General features: G+C 35.3%; 2 protein-coding genes across 2 annotated transcripts; both read left to right on the top strand.

The window, feature by feature from the left end:
• The first annotated feature begins 3,475 nt into the window (after positions 1–3,475).
• Positions 3,476–6,743, top strand: LOC143922666 (kelch-like protein 1). Its single transcript, XM_077446000.1, has 10 exons — positions 3,476–3,668; positions 3,744–3,898; positions 3,979–4,184; positions 4,275–4,472; positions 4,711–4,884; positions 4,982–5,276; positions 5,400–5,572; positions 5,653–5,863; positions 6,028–6,223; positions 6,314–6,743. Exons 1-7 carry the CDS (start codon positions 3,508–3,510, stop codon positions 5,489–5,491), a joined length of 1,281 nt encoding a protein of 426 aa, XP_077302126.1. The 5' UTR covers positions 3,476–3,507; the 3' UTR covers positions 5,492–5,572; positions 5,653–5,863; positions 6,028–6,223; positions 6,314–6,743.
• A 1,740-nt stretch (positions 6,744–8,483) lies between these two features.
• Positions 8,484–14,972, top strand: LOC143921640 (uncharacterized). The gene is made up of 3 exons (XM_077444997.1): positions 8,484–8,606; positions 10,743–10,989; positions 11,082–14,972. Exons 1-3 carry the CDS (start codon positions 8,536–8,538, stop codon positions 11,730–11,732), a joined length of 969 nt encoding a protein of 322 aa, XP_077301123.1. The 5' UTR covers positions 8,484–8,535; the 3' UTR covers positions 11,733–14,972.
• Positions 14,973–15,121: the final 149 nt, after the last annotated feature.

Genomic DNA, 15,121 nt, shown 5'->3' with positions numbered 1-15,121 from the left:
CAATGTCCAATTCATTGATTTCGGTGATGGTTAGGTTCAGATGGGTGAGATTTGGTAGGATAAGAACTTTTTGTGGATATTTTGGAAATGTCGAAATCTTTGACTTCGGTGATGGTTATGTTAGGTTGGGTTAGTTATTGTGAGGTAAGCACGTTTTGTGGATATTTTGGCAATGTCCAATTCTTTGATTTCGGTGATGGTTAGGTTCAGATAGGTGAGGTTTGGTAGGATATGATCTTTTTGAAGATATTTTGGCAATGTCGAATTCTCTGACTTTGGTGATGGTGAGGTTAGGTTGGGTTCGGTATGGTGAGGTAAACACGTTTTGTGGATATTTTGGCAATGTCCAATTCTTTGATTTCGATGATGGTTAGGTTCAGATGGGTGAGGTTTGGTAGGATCAGAATTTTTTATGGATATTTTGGCAATGTCGAATTCTTTGACTTCGGTGATGGTAAGGTTAGGTTGGATTAGGTATAGTTAGGTAAGCACATTTTGTGGATATTTTGGCAATGTCCAATTCATTGATTTCGGTGATGGTTAGGTTCAGATGGGTGAGATTTGGTAGGATAAGAACTTTTTGTGGATATTTTGGAAATGTCGAAATCTTTGACTTCGGTGATGGTTATGTTAGGTTGGGTTAGTTATTGTGAGGTAAGCACGTTTTGTGGATATTTTGGCAATGTCCAATTCTTTGATTTCGGTGATGGTTAGGTTCAGATAGGTGAGGTTTGGTAGGATATGATCTTTTTGAAGATATTTTGGCAATGTCGAATTCTCTGACTTTGGTGATGGTGAGGTTAGGTTGGGTTCGGTATGGTGAGGTAAACACGTTTTGTGGATATTTTGGCAATGTCCAATTCTTTGATTTCGATGATGGTTAGGTTCAGATGGGTGAGGTTTGGTAGGATCAGAATTTTTTATGGATATTTTGGCAATGTCGAATTCTTTGACTTCGGTGATGGTAAGGTTAGGTTGGATTAGGTATAGTTAGGTAAGCACGTTTTGTGGATATTTTGGCAATGTCCAATTCTTTGATTTCGATGATGGTTAGGTTCAGATGGGTAAGGTTTGGTAGGATAAGAACTTTTTGTGGATATTTTGGCAATGTCGAATTCTCTGACTTCGGTGATGGTTAGGTTAGGTTGCGTTAGGTATTGTGAGGGAAGCACGTTTTGTGGATATTTTGGCAATGTCCAATTCTTTAATTTCGGTGATGGTTAGGTTCAGATGGGTGAGGTTTGGTAGGATACGAACTTTTTGTGGATATTTTGGAAATGTCGAATTCTCTGACTTCGGTGATGGTTCGGTTAGGTTGGGTTAGGTATTGTGAGGTAAGCACGTTTTGTGGAAATTTTGGCAATGTCTAATTCTTTGATTTTTGTGATGGTAAGGTTCAGATGGGTGAGGTTTGGTAGGATAAGAACTTTTTGTGGATATTTTGGCAATGTCGAATTCTCTGAATTCGGTGATGGTTAGGGTAGGTTGGGTTAGGTATTGTGAGGTAAGCACGTTTTGTGGATATTTTGGCAATGTCTAATTCTTTGATTTTTATGATGGTAAGGTTTAGATGGTCGAGGTTTGGTAGGATAAGAACTTTTTGTGGATATTTTTAAAATGTCGAATTCTCTGACTTCGGTGATGGTTCGGTTAGGTTGGGTTAGGTATTGTGAGGTAAGCACGTTTTGTGGAAATTTTGGCAATGTCTAATTCTTTGATTTCGGTGATGGTTAGGTTCAGATGGGTGAGGTATTGTGAGGTAAGCACGTTTTGTGGATATTATAGCAGTGTCCAATTCTTATATTTCGGTGTTGGTTAGGTTCAGATGGGTGAGGTTTGGTGGGGTATGAACTTTTTGTGGATATTTTGGCAATGTCGAATTCATTGATTTTTGTGATGGTAAGGTTCAGATGGGTGAGGTTTGGTAGGATAAGAATTTTTTGTGGATATTTTGGCAATTTCGAATTCTCTGACTTCAGTGATGGTTAGGTTAGGTTGGGTTAGGTATTGTAAGGTAAGCACGTTTTGTGGATATTTTGGCAATGTCTAAATTTTTGATTTCGGTGATGGTTAGGTTCAGATGGGTGAGGTTTGGTAGGATAAGAACTTTTTGTGGATATTTTGGCAATGTCGAATTCTCTGACTTCGGTGATGGTTATGTTAGCTTGGGTTAGGTATTGTGAGGTAAGCACGTTTTGTGGATATTTTGGCGATGTCCAATTCTTTGATTTCAGTGACGGTTAGGTTCAGATGGGTGAGGTTTGGTAGGATATGAACTTTTTGTGGAGATTTTGGCAATGTCGAATTCTCTGACTTCGGTGATGGCTATGTTAGGTTGGGTTAGGTATTGTGAGGTAAATACGTTTTGTGGATATTTTTGCAATGTCCAATTCTTTGATTTCGGTGTTAGTTAGGTTCAGATGGGTGAGGTTTGGTGGGGTATGAACTTTTTGTGGAGATTTTGGCAATGTCGAATTCTCTGACTTCGGTGATGGTTAGGTTAGGTTAAGTTAGGTATTGTGAGGTAAGCACGTTTTGTGGATATTTTGGCAATGTCCAATTCTTTGATTTCGGTGATGGTTAGGTTCAGATGGGTGAGATTTGGTAGGATAAGAACTTTTTGTGGATATTTTGGAAATGTCGAATTCTTTGACTTCGGTGATGGTAATGTAAGGTTGTGCTAGGTATTGTGAGGTAAGCACGTTTTGTGGATATTTTGGCAATGTCCAAACCTTTGATTTCGGTGATGGTTAGGTTCAGATGGGTGAGGTTTGGTAGGATCAGAACTTTTTGTGGATATTTTGGCAATATCGAATTCTTTGACTTCGGTGATGGTAAGGTTATGTTAGGTTAGGTATGGTGAGGTAAGCTTGTTTTGTGGATATTTTGGCAATGTCCAATTCTTTGATTTCGGTGACGGTTAGGTTCAGATGGGTGAGGTTTGGTAGGATATGAACTTTTTGTGGATATTTTGGCAATGTCGAATTCTCTGACTTCGGTGATGGTAAGGTTAGGTTAAGTTAGGTATTGTGAGGTAAGCACGTTTTGTGGATATTTAAGCAATGTCCAATTCTTTGATTTCGGTGATGGTTAGGTTCAGATGGGTGAGATTTGGTAGGATAAGAACTTTTTGTGGATATTTTGGAAATGTCGAATTCTTTGACTTCGGTGATGGTTATGTAAGGTTGTGTTAAATATTGTGAGGTAAGCACGTTTTGTGGATATTTTGGCAATGTCCAAGATTGATTTCGGTGATGGTTAGGTTCAGATGGGTGAGGTTTGGTAGGATCAGAACTTTTTGTGGATATTTTGGCAATATCGAATTCTTTGACTTCGGTGATGGTAAGGTTATGTTGGGTTAGGTATGGTGAGGTAAGCTTGTTTTGTGGATATTTTGGCAATGTCCAATTCTTTGATTTCGGTGTTGGTTATGTTCAGATGGGTGAGGTTTGGTGGTGTATGATTTTCATATTATTGTTATTGTATAATTTGATTTTTAGAAAAGACATGAGCATCGGGAGCAATATGACCGAAATTAGTGCCAATTTTGGTGACTCAACGGATTTCGAAATAGATGTGCAGCATGCGCATCTTTTCTCGAAATACATGTATCGGAAGTATGTCGAACAGGAGCAATGCGATACTGTGCTAGTTGTCGGCACTGCAAGGTTAGTCTTGCTTCAAATATTTAATGTATTATGTACATATGTTAACTCGAGGTTTTATGTTTAATCTGTTTGCAGATTCAATGTACACAAGTTTATTGTTATGTGCCACAGCGACTATTTGGCGGAGCGCTTAGAAGCATCACCGGAGGAAATTGTCTTGGACGATCGGGGCGATTTTCGTCTGGACACTTTGAGCAAAGCTATTGAATACTTCTACAGAGGCAAACTCGGTGAGAATTTAAACTTCGTTCGTACGAATTAATACATATGTACTAATTAGTACTAATGACAAATTTTACAATATTTGCAGATTTGGATCCTCTTGGGGCGATCCAGTTAGTTGAATTTTCGCGAACAAACATTCACTGCTATAAACTTGAGGATTATTGCGTGTCGTTCCTAGAAAGCGCATTAAATACTGAAAACTTCTTGTTAATCGGAAATTTTGCGAAGCATTATAGTTATTTCTTATTGCTAGAAAAAACGAGAGCTTACACAACTAAAAATTATGTTGACGTATGTATATTATAATTTTAGGTCATACATACGTATGTGTATTTATATTTTTTAATATTCATGAAATCTGTCTGTCTGTCTGCATTGTAGATAATTCAAGGGAGAGCGTTTCTCGATATAAAAGCTGACCAACTGGAGGAATTGCTGCAGTCGAATGATTTAAATGTCACCACAGAAGAGCAAGTGTTTATAGGCTTGAAGCTGTGGGTTCAAAAGGACTGGGACAATCGGAAGCAGCATTTGAATGCTTTATTTAAATTTGTTAGATTTCGTCTGTTATCTAAAGAGGTAATAATATTTTTAATTTGTTTTGTATATTGTACATACATATATTACATGTAATTCTTACTGTACTTTCTTAATGTGCTTTCATATGTACACATGTATGTATGTATGTATGTATGTATGTATGTACAATGTACTAATCATTACTTGATATAATATTTTGTTTTTAATGTGTGCTCGGCACAATAAATTTAAAAAGGTATGCGATTAATTGCTGAACGTTATAAATGTTTCGTTTCAGTTCATTTTAAACGAAGTGAAACCTCTTTGTTACAATCGTGTATGCTGTCAACAATTGTGGGATTTACTTGAATGGAATATGAGTCCAAAAAAGAGACCACGTCTATCATTGCAAAATGTAAAACCTAGAAAGAGCACACGAGGTATATTGATTGTAGGAAGACGTTCGGCAAAAGTAAGTTTAGTTTGTATGTAAATGCTTTAAATGCATATGTATGTACATAGATATATGTATATGTAATTATGTATATTTTTCAATGTTTTTTTTTTAGCTTGCCAATGAAATCCAAACAATAAGAGGAGATTTCCAGAAATGTTTGTCGTTTTACGACATGAATAAATTTTATAATCCCTTCGAGACGGTCATTCTTCGAGACCAATATTTAATAATGATTGGCCGTCGATCGAAGGAGGTGTTTATTCAATTTATTACTAAACTTTCAAATTTGTGCCGTCACGAAAGAAATGACAATAAATCGAACATTTATGTAGATTCTATTTGTTATAACAATATTTTGAAAAGTTTACTTTGGGGGATTGCAATACCGGCATTGGGTTTTTCAAAAGGTAAGTTCATTAATATTCAGCAACTCGTTGCTTTTGTTACCTTATTGTCGTTCACTTATTGTATGCAAATTTATTAACAATACAGTTATAATAATACGTATGTATAATATTTATATTGAATAGATGTACAGTTTGGATGTTGCCACAAAGGATGTGACGGCGCTTCCACAAATGGTACATGGAAGAAAAGATTTTGCAACCGCTGTTGTCGGTGACCATGTTTTCATCTCAGGAGGAAAAAATCCCTGTTCCAATGCTGCCACTGAAGACATAGACTTACAAACGAGTGTACATAGGTTGGTTGGTTGGTGAATATTTATGATGATTTTTTAATATTGTACAATGGATTACAACTAGTTTTTACGATTTTTCAAAGGTACGATTTCAATACAAGAAACTGGGCCTATCTATCCCATATGTCGGAGTGCCGACATCTCCATGACACCGTTGCACTAGACGGTGTCATATATGCAATAGGTGGAAAAAACGACAAAGAGGTATTCCTTAATAGCATGGAAACTTTCAATGTGGCCAGGAATAGATGGACGGCCGCTCCGCCGATGGCCGAAAAGAGAGCCCGGTTTGCTGTAAGTATTGTCAGGATTTTTTTCTGAAATCGATTATGTCTACATAATCGCCATTTTACATTGTATGTATTGTATTGTCATCATTTTAGAAAAATTGAATTTTGAATATTGTACATACATACATATATTATATATCGTTATATTCAGTCTGTTTCACTTTGTAGGCTGTTGCATTGGGAGGTTATATCTACGCAATTGGCGGCACCTGCGATATTATCAGCAATAGCAATAGCAATAGTACACACGACTCGGTAGAACGGTATGACCCGGAGGCTCAAACCTGGACATATGTTGCTAGTCTCCCTGAAGCACGGTTTGGGCATAAGGCTATCGTCCACGACGATAAAATTGTTTGCGTCGGTGAGTTGATTTTGATTTTGTAACAACCATTATTGTGTGTGTGTGTTTTTTGTATGCAAGTGATTAATATTTAATACATATTTATTTCAGGAGGTAATCACTTGTCGGTGCTAGAATACAGCCCCGATAGAGACTCGTGGACGATTATTGGATCCATTTCAACGAAACGATTCGATTTTAATATGCTAATTGCACCGATGCATTTACTGACTGGTTTTAATGTTTAATAATGAAAATGAAACTTGAATTCAAATGAGTAGTAACTTGTTTAAATGCATAACTTGTTTAATATTATGTACATATAATGTTTTCCTTTTAATGGTAACACTGTTGGCTTAAAACAGGATTTTTGTTTTGCATTTCCATTTTTATTTATTATATATTATATATGTATGTACATATGTAAGTACATATATGTGGAATTATTTGTACACATTCTTTATTTCATGAAAACTATTAACAGTTCATCCTGTTCTATATTTGTAAATATAATGTCACAAATATATTTTTTTCTCAAATGAAAAGAGTGTTTTTATTTATTTCATCTTATTTTAATAAACGTTTTGTTATTAATGTGATCACGAGTGGAAACTCAATCAATCAATGAAAATAATGGTCATCATTTTTTTAAGTTAAGTAAGTATCCGGTGAACCCGAGCTACCTTTTCATTTCAAAAACAATTCAGTTAACCAGTTTTTTGCACAACTTCAAACATCAAACACCTAATCATTTTCTCTCAACAAAATAAGACGTAAAAACTTATAAACTAGGTATTTTTGTACATCCATGAGTTTTATTGGACATTAAACGAAATTCATCGCAAGGTAAAAACCTTCATCGGCAGAAGTAATTGCACTCCAAAATGTTTAGACGGAGACAAAAGTGATTCTCTTTTATCGTTGGTAAACGAAATTCATCGCAAGAGCAATAATATGCATTCAATTATGCCACGATTCTGGACAAAACTTTCCTTATTTAAGTTTTCAGATTAAAAACCTTCATCGGCATAAGTAATTGCACTCCAAAATGTTAAGACGGAGACAAAAGTGATTCTCTTTTATCGTTGGTAAACGAAATTCATCACCAGAAGCATAATTTGCGTTCAATTTTGCCACGACTTGGGCCAAAACTTTCCTTATTTAAGTTTTCATATTAGAAACCTTCTTTGGCAGAAGTAATTGCACCCCAAAATGTTTAGACGGAGACAAAAGTGAAACTCTGTTATCGTTGGTAAACGAAATTCATCACCAGGAGCATACTTTGCGTTCAATTTTGCCACGACTTGGGCCAAAACTTTCCTTATTTAAGTTTTCAGATTAAAAACCTTCATCGGCATAAGTAATTGCACTCCAAAATGTTTAAACGGAGACAAAAGTGATTCTCTTTTATCGTTGGTAAACGAAATTCATCACCAGGAGCATACTTTGCGTTCAATTATGCCATCACTTGGGCCAAAACTTTCCTTATTTAAGTTTTCAGATTAAAAACCTTCTTTGGCAGAAGTATATGCACTCCAAAATGTTTAAACGGAGACAAAAGTGATTCTCTTTTATCGTTGGTAAACGAAATTCATCACCAGGAGCATACTTTGCGTTCAATTATGCCATCACTTGGGCCAAAACTTTCCTTATTTAAGTTTTCAGATTAAAAACCTTCATCGGCATAAGTTATTGCACTCCAAAATGTTAAGACGGAGACAAAAGTTATTCTCTTTTATCGTTGGTAAACGAAATTCATCACCAGCAGCATAATTTGCGTTCAATTTTGCCACGACTTGGGCGAAAACTTTCCTTATTTAAGTTTTCAGATTAAAAACCTTCATCGGCATAAGTAATTGCACTCCAAAATGTTAAGACGGAGACAAAAGTGATTCTCTTTTATCGTTGGTAAACGAAATTCATCGCAAGAGCAATAATATGCATTCAATTATGCCACGATTCTGGACAAAACATTCCTTTTTTGAGTATTCAGATCGAAATCCTTCTTCCACAGAAGTAATTGCACTCCAAAATGTTTAGACGGAGACAAAAGTGATTCTCTGTTATCGTTGGTTAACGAAATTCATCACCAGGAGCATACTTTGCGTTCAATTTAAGTTTTCAGATTAAAAACCTGCCGATGAGGCAGAAGTAATTGCACTCGAAAATGTTTAGACGGAACGGAGACAAAGGTGATTCTCTTTTATCGTTGGTTCATGAAACGAAATTCATGATTCAAAACTCGAAATTCGTAATTCGAAATTCGAAATTCGAAATTCGAATTCAACGAACAGCGTGTTGTTGCGCTGTCAGTCTAGTCGCTGCCTCGCACGATGTCGGGCGCTTCCGCTTCTGCTTCTGCTTCTGCCTCTGCCTTTGCTTCTGCTTCTGCTTCTGCTTCCCGGTGAGTGTTCTCATATTAATTCAATACCACACTAACACTAACCAGCTTCGTTAGAGTTCACTTCAGTTCACTTACGTCACGCGTCGCAGACTCTGTCTGTTTGCGAACTGTCACTTTGCGAAAACTCTTCCGCGCGCCAAAACACCCCTCGCCACTGGGATGGGACGATTGCTGGGACGATTGCGGTTTCATACATTCGCGCTGTCATACCCAATGCGAAATGCATGTTCCTTTCTCGTCTCCGTCTCCGTCTCCGTCTCCGTCTCGCGCTTTAATCCTTTCAATTTTCATTCATTCAATTTCACTGCGGACGCGCGCGCGTCTTCTCATTATAATTATTTATTGCGATGCGATATTTTACAAAATGTCATATGTAAATACATATTGTGGGTCTCGACATTGCGTAGCCGTCGCGACAACTACGGGATGTAGCTGTCCAGATGGGCTGGCCACCGGACTCTCCTGCCAGTCCGTGTGGTTGCTTGTCGGCCAGTTTCTTGCTGTGGTTCTGCATTTTCTTGGGGGGCTCTCCGCTGCTTTCCATGTATGCCGGCTTTATGCGGTCTACCGATACGGTGACATTGGAATCCTTAATTCTCAGTGTGAAGAACTTCGGTCCCTTCTTCAACACTGGCTGTAACGGACCCTTGGCAGCATCGTGTCTCAGGAACACCTGATCACTGGTGTGCAGGTCTTTGTTGGTTGATCTGAAGGTTGATCTTGTTCCATGGCGCCGCGGTGGACTGGCGTTTCTCAACCTCGCCCCATTTGGGACCGCAATCTCTCTGCTAGTTCCGCTGTGTTGGGTCCTCCGTTTCGTTGTGGAGCCAGAAACTCTCCCGGTAGCCGTAGCGGTTGACCATATACCAGTTCTGCTGACGTGGCATTGAGGTCTTATCGGATACCATGCCGATCGGATCCCCAGTAACACTGTCGGTAGGGCTTCCGTCCACCCTTCGTCTTGGTGGCACATGATCTATGTGTGTGTGTATGTTTGCATGTGTGTATGTGTGTATTTGTGTGTGTGTATGTGTGTACGTATGCATGTGTGTATGTGTGTATTATGTATGTGTGTGTGTGTGTATGCATGTATGTATGTACGTATGTATGTTTGTATGTATGCATGCATGTATGCATGCATGTATGTATGTATGTATGTATTTGTTTGTGTATGTGTGTATTTGTGTGTGTGTGTATGTGTGTATTATGTATGTGTGTGTTTGTATGTATGCATGCATGTATGTATGTATGTATGTACGTATGTATGTTTGTATGTATGCATGCATGTTTGTATGTATGCGGCGGAAATTCAACATAGCCAGGTTCAACAGCAACTCTTCAGAACAACAACGTTCTCAAAATTTTTGGTGTCAACAAATGGCAACGTACCCTGTTATTGCTAAGAAAGCTCTGGAGATTTTCATACCGTTTGTTACTACATATCTTTGCGAGCAATCCTTTTCGAGGATGCTGGACATAAAAACGAATAAAAGGAACAGACTTTGTTGCGAAAATAACATGAGAGTGGCACTTGCCAATGTGAAGCCGCGCATTTCTGAACTAGTCTCTGAAAGGCAACAGCAGAAGCCATACTGATTTGCAGTAAATATTCATTATTATGTTTTTGTGTGAAAATCATGTTTTAATGGTTTTGTTCTTTGAACACAGTGATGTTGATGCACGGTTCATTTTGTGCACCAGTAAAATATATACCTATGTTTTGAATTTGAAAAAAATCATATTTTATTATTCCAATTAAGAGGGGTTCGGTGAATACGCATATGAAACTGGTGGGGTTCAGTACCTCCAATAAGGTTAAGAACCACTGATCTAGTAGCAGCATACTAGTAACATCCTATACGTTTCGATTAATGATTTATGATTTCACTTCATAACTGAGGGGACTCGGTATTTCTAAACAATGAGAGTTGTCATGATCAGCAAGCAATTGATCTAAAACCGGGATTTTTGGGTGTCCCAAAGTTCTTTTCGGGACGCCGGGACAAGCCCGGAATACTGAAACGCCTGGCAGGGCTATTTATATTCCAAAATCCTTAAACCGATATCGTTTGATGATTTTGTTAATAATACATTACAATTTTATTTTATTTTTATATATATATTTTTTGTTTTCAGAAATAGTTATACTTCTATTCTTCGGTTGAAGTGTGAAAAGCTTAAATACGAGATAGAGAATATCAAAATACAACGACAAGTATTGAGTATGTCTAGAAAAAATATTTTACTTCATATTGAAAATCTTAACATGAAATTCGTGCGTTTGAATTATGATATTTGTGAGCTAAAAAATCAAATGATAGTCAAATGTGATAATGAAATAAAACCTGTGAATGAAGACGATGCGGTACCCATAACACCTAAAGTAATTTTTTTTGTGTATTAATTAACCTTGAACTTGAACTGACTATCTACAATGTACTACATATTAATTTATTGTAATATTTATATTTTCAGGAAGAGGTTTTTGTTCTTGACAACCAAACAAATGCGGAAAACCGAGTACCATACATTTTGCTACTGAAAAGTAAAAATAAATGTGCATCACGAAAACGGGTATACATTGAGAAAATATTTGATACAGAAATCAAGGAGTGTTTTGAGATTATCAGCGTTGATCCTTTCGAAATATCGCCGGTTAATAATGATATAACACTTAAAGAGGAACACTATGAGGCAATGAAGCCATGCGTAATCAGGGGGCTTTCAAGTTGTAAAAATTTAATTCCGTGCATCACCGTTCAAGAATCTAAGAATTCAAAACAGCGCGCCTCCAGCAAAAATGGCATGAACGAGTCGACGACTAATTCAGACAAAAATAATGAATCTCCAAAAGTTGTTGAAGAAAGAAAAGGAAAAAATGTTATCGACCTAACGGATAGTGAGGAATCGTTTGCAAACTGTGTACAAAATACCGATGTATCGGCCAAAAGAAAAAATGAGACTGAAAGTAGTAGTAGTATGAAAGTTTTGAAAAAATGTGTCACAGTTCAAGATAGTTCAGTTGAAACTACTACGGAGATCACTAAAACTACAACGACAACGAAAGTTTTGAATCTTCCTAATATTAAAATAGATTTGGATGATGGTGTTATTGAAATTAATTAATTTAAAGAAATTATTATTTTGATTTTGTTTGAATCTCATATGGAATATTTTCCATAATACAATAACAAATTGCATTATCTTTTTATACACTTGGAATCGATTTGAAATTGACCTATTTTATTTTCAACTAAATTTTATACCTAGAAATACTACATTGAATGGGTGGGCGTAAATATGTAACTGAATTTCATATTAAAAACCTATGAAATTCTACAGACGACGAGCGTTTATAACTCCAGCATGTTATAATTTATTTAGAACGCTAAAACTATATACATTTCTAAGATATGTAATTTTTTTACATACAAACATTTACATAAAGGTTGCCAGATTTTCAAAAAAAGCATACCTGAATTTTATTAAAATATATTTTTTTCAATATACTATAATATTTAATGTTAACTTTCAATAACATTTTTTTTTTATTATAAAACAGCACAAACCATAAAAAATATCACAAATCTTTTGAATATTTTTCAATTCCAGTTTCATTTTTCAAAATATTTTCTGCATGTTCATTTCAAGTCTTTAAAAATTCGCGAAACTGCATGATATATTAGAATTTTATTTTTCTATCAACTCCAAGGTATTCAGCAACGGACGATTACATTCTTTCTGCAAAGCCGTCGTCAAAACTAAAAATTCGTACTAATGCTGCATTTGAGTAGGGAATCAAATAATTATAAGATGTTATTTTATAAAAATTGGTTACTTTTTAATTACTTTTAAAATGTTTTACCGATTTTTCGTTAGTCGATCATTTGGTCTTGTCTATCTCTATTCATAAATTTAATTTTTGTATTTCTTCCAATAAATCCAAGGGATTCCCAGAACTATGTATGCCATCGTATACGCCACTTTAAAACTCTCATTGTTTCCATTTTTTCTTACTAAGCATTCAAAAACTGCAATTATATTAACTCATTTACAACACCATCTTTACAGTTGTCTTTGACCGTATAAATTATCAGATCAATATTTCTCAAACTGTGGTGATTGTTGTATTCAATTTTGTATAAAATTTATATACTTAAACCTTTTGAGTGCTGACGTCTTTTTTTTTTAAAGCCCACCACGCTGAAAATTAGAATTATTTAGAAATCCAATAGAAAGCACGTATAAAAACCCTAGATAACTCTCGCCGACGATTTCGAGTTTTGTAAAGGTGTGTTTAGACTCTAATACATCTTGCAACAATATAAAATAAACAAAAGAAGTCTATTAATGAATGTATTTTTCCAAAACTAGTTCCATCTTCTTCATTGTTGTTAAAATGTAATGCTCACAATTTAAATGCCAAGCCACAATCTAAAATACTCAGCAGTTAGGGATTTCCATCGAGAAATTCTGTTATGGTTATAAATTCAGAAATTCCAGTGTCAACCAAGTCTTTATAAACATTGACACAGATTACACGACCCATGTTCAATGCATTTATTTTTTCAATGCAACCTGGAAAGGCTTAGCGGGTAGTATTCTTGTTTATTTTTAACATACTCAAAAAAACAACGCCGATAGTCATATTTCAGGCTGATGGGCTTGTTGGCATAACGCCGATCGGCGTTGGTCAGCATTCAAGGGTTAACGTAATAAACGATATATTTTAGATCATTGATATGTATGCTACGCGAGAAAAAAAATCATTTCAATATCTGAGGATTTGAAATCTTTTTTGAATTTTGGAATATCGATAAATTCTTTGGTAAAATAATCAAGCTTTAACTATAGAAATATAATTTTTTTTTAAATTTATTTATCGATATTTTGGAAAAAATATATGCTGGTATATCTATGATTGGATAATCTATGATTGGAATATTGAAACTAAACCTATTAAATAATATTTTTTTGTATGAAGTGTGAAGGATTTAAAAACATACGCTGTATTGATAGCCTTTGAATGAAGTTAATAAATTAATAATACAGCGGATGTCTTTACGGTCCATAGTGAGTTAATAAAGTTAATGTCTCTCTTGAGTTCCATTTAAAAATTTTCTTTGCAAATCGAGACGCAGGATTACAGTTACTAAATCGGGACATCCAACCCTGTTTACATAATATATATTTATATGACGTACATATATGTGGGTGGAATTCCTGAATAGATGACGCTATTCAGGACCACGATGGGATGTGGCGGTGGAATTGAAGATCAAACACGTGCGTTTTCAGTCATGTTGTTTATTAAAACGACACCACGCGGTGGTTTAACGACCAACCGCCCCCAGTGGAAGGTTAACTTCTACTAACTGTAAAATAGCGGTCCTTTCGCGCCCTCTGCCACTTTTCCATCCCCTCTCTACAATCGGTCGTAACATACCCTTTCTCAGCCATAGCCCATACATCAGCCTTTCGTTCAATCCCAACACTACATATACGTACATGTATTGTTTCTTACGTAACTTCAAATTTCTCATTAAATATGTATATTTTTATGACCTTGCCTGTCTGTTATCCTTTACTTCTTACAAAGTCTTAATTTGATCTTAGAATTTCTGAAATGGATTAAAAAAGATAATAATGAGAACAAATTACTGTTTTTTTTTTATCATTTATTCGTTTCATTGTATACAATGGCTATGACTATGTTTTAATTATATTTTGAAATATTTAAGAAATTAGTAATCTCACAAGTTTATCTTAGTATTAGTAAATTTTTTATAATAATTAATTATATTCAAATTTTATTAGATATGTTTAAATTTCTAGATCTTCTGATGAGAGCATCCAATTCCTATTGATAAGCACTTGGACTACAGGAGATACTAACATGAACTCCTGCGGCACTAGTACTTAGAAATAAGGAAGGATAGTTTCGTGAAAAGTATTAATCACTGCAGATTAATTTCTTTTACGTATTATAGTAATGTTTTTATGTACAATTTAAGTTGATATGTATAATATTTTTTTGATTTTTCGTTATAAATACGTATGTGTATAAGGATTTTCTTAAACATAATATGTAGGTTTGCATATATGTATGTGTGTATTGTATATGCATTATGTATGATATTATTTTCTTCTTGTGCTCGTTATTCATTAAGTGTCTTCTTCCGGTCAGTCATGCCACTCGTTTATTTATCATTTTCAATTGGTGTAAGTGATGAATAAAGCTTACACAGAATCACATCACAAAATTAATGATGTTATTGTAAGCCACCTATGTAATTGTAAACTGCTCATGTTTCGAATTTTGTATCGCCAGCGCGTGTATTACAAATAAAATATATTTTAAATATTAAAACATGTTTCAATACAACCAATTAATAATGTAATATTGTAAAATATGTAACACAGTCTCTTACCTGATACGAGCGCTTATGAAAATATCACTATTATGCAAGCCGCTGTTTATTAATCACAATTTGACCTGTTTGATAACCGAAGTA

This window comes from Arctopsyche grandis, chromosome 2 (genome assembly GCF_051622035.1).
Source record: "Arctopsyche grandis isolate Sample6627 chromosome 2, ASM5162203v2, whole genome shotgun sequence".
NCBI lineage: Eukaryota > Metazoa > Arthropoda > Insecta > Trichoptera > Hydropsychidae > Arctopsyche > Arctopsyche grandis.
This window is presented reverse-complemented; position numbering and strand designations above follow the sequence as displayed.

Coding starts and splice junctions, on each gene's coding strand:
- LOC143922666 (XM_077446000.1), top strand. CDS start 3,508: ATGAGCATCGGGAGCAATATGACCGAAATTAGTGCCAATTTTGGTGAC. Junction 3,669..3,743: donor CTAGTTGTCGGCACTGCAAG/GTTAGTCTTGCT, acceptor ATCTGTTTGCAG/ATTCAATGTACACAAGTTTA. Junction 3,899..3,978: donor CTTCTACAGAGGCAAACTCG/GTGAGAATTTAA, acceptor CAATATTTGCAG/ATTTGGATCCTCTTGGGGCG.
- LOC143921640 (XM_077444997.1), top strand. CDS start 8,536: ATGTCGGGCGCTTCCGCTTCTGCTTCTGCTTCTGCCTCTGCCTTTGCT. Junction 8,607..10,742: donor GCTTCTGCTTCTGCTTCCCG/GTGAGTGTTCTC, acceptor TTTTGTTTTCAG/AAATAGTTATACTTCTATTC. Junction 10,990..11,081: donor CGGTACCCATAACACCTAAA/GTAATTTTTTTT, acceptor TTATATTTTCAG/GAAGAGGTTTTTGTTCTTGA.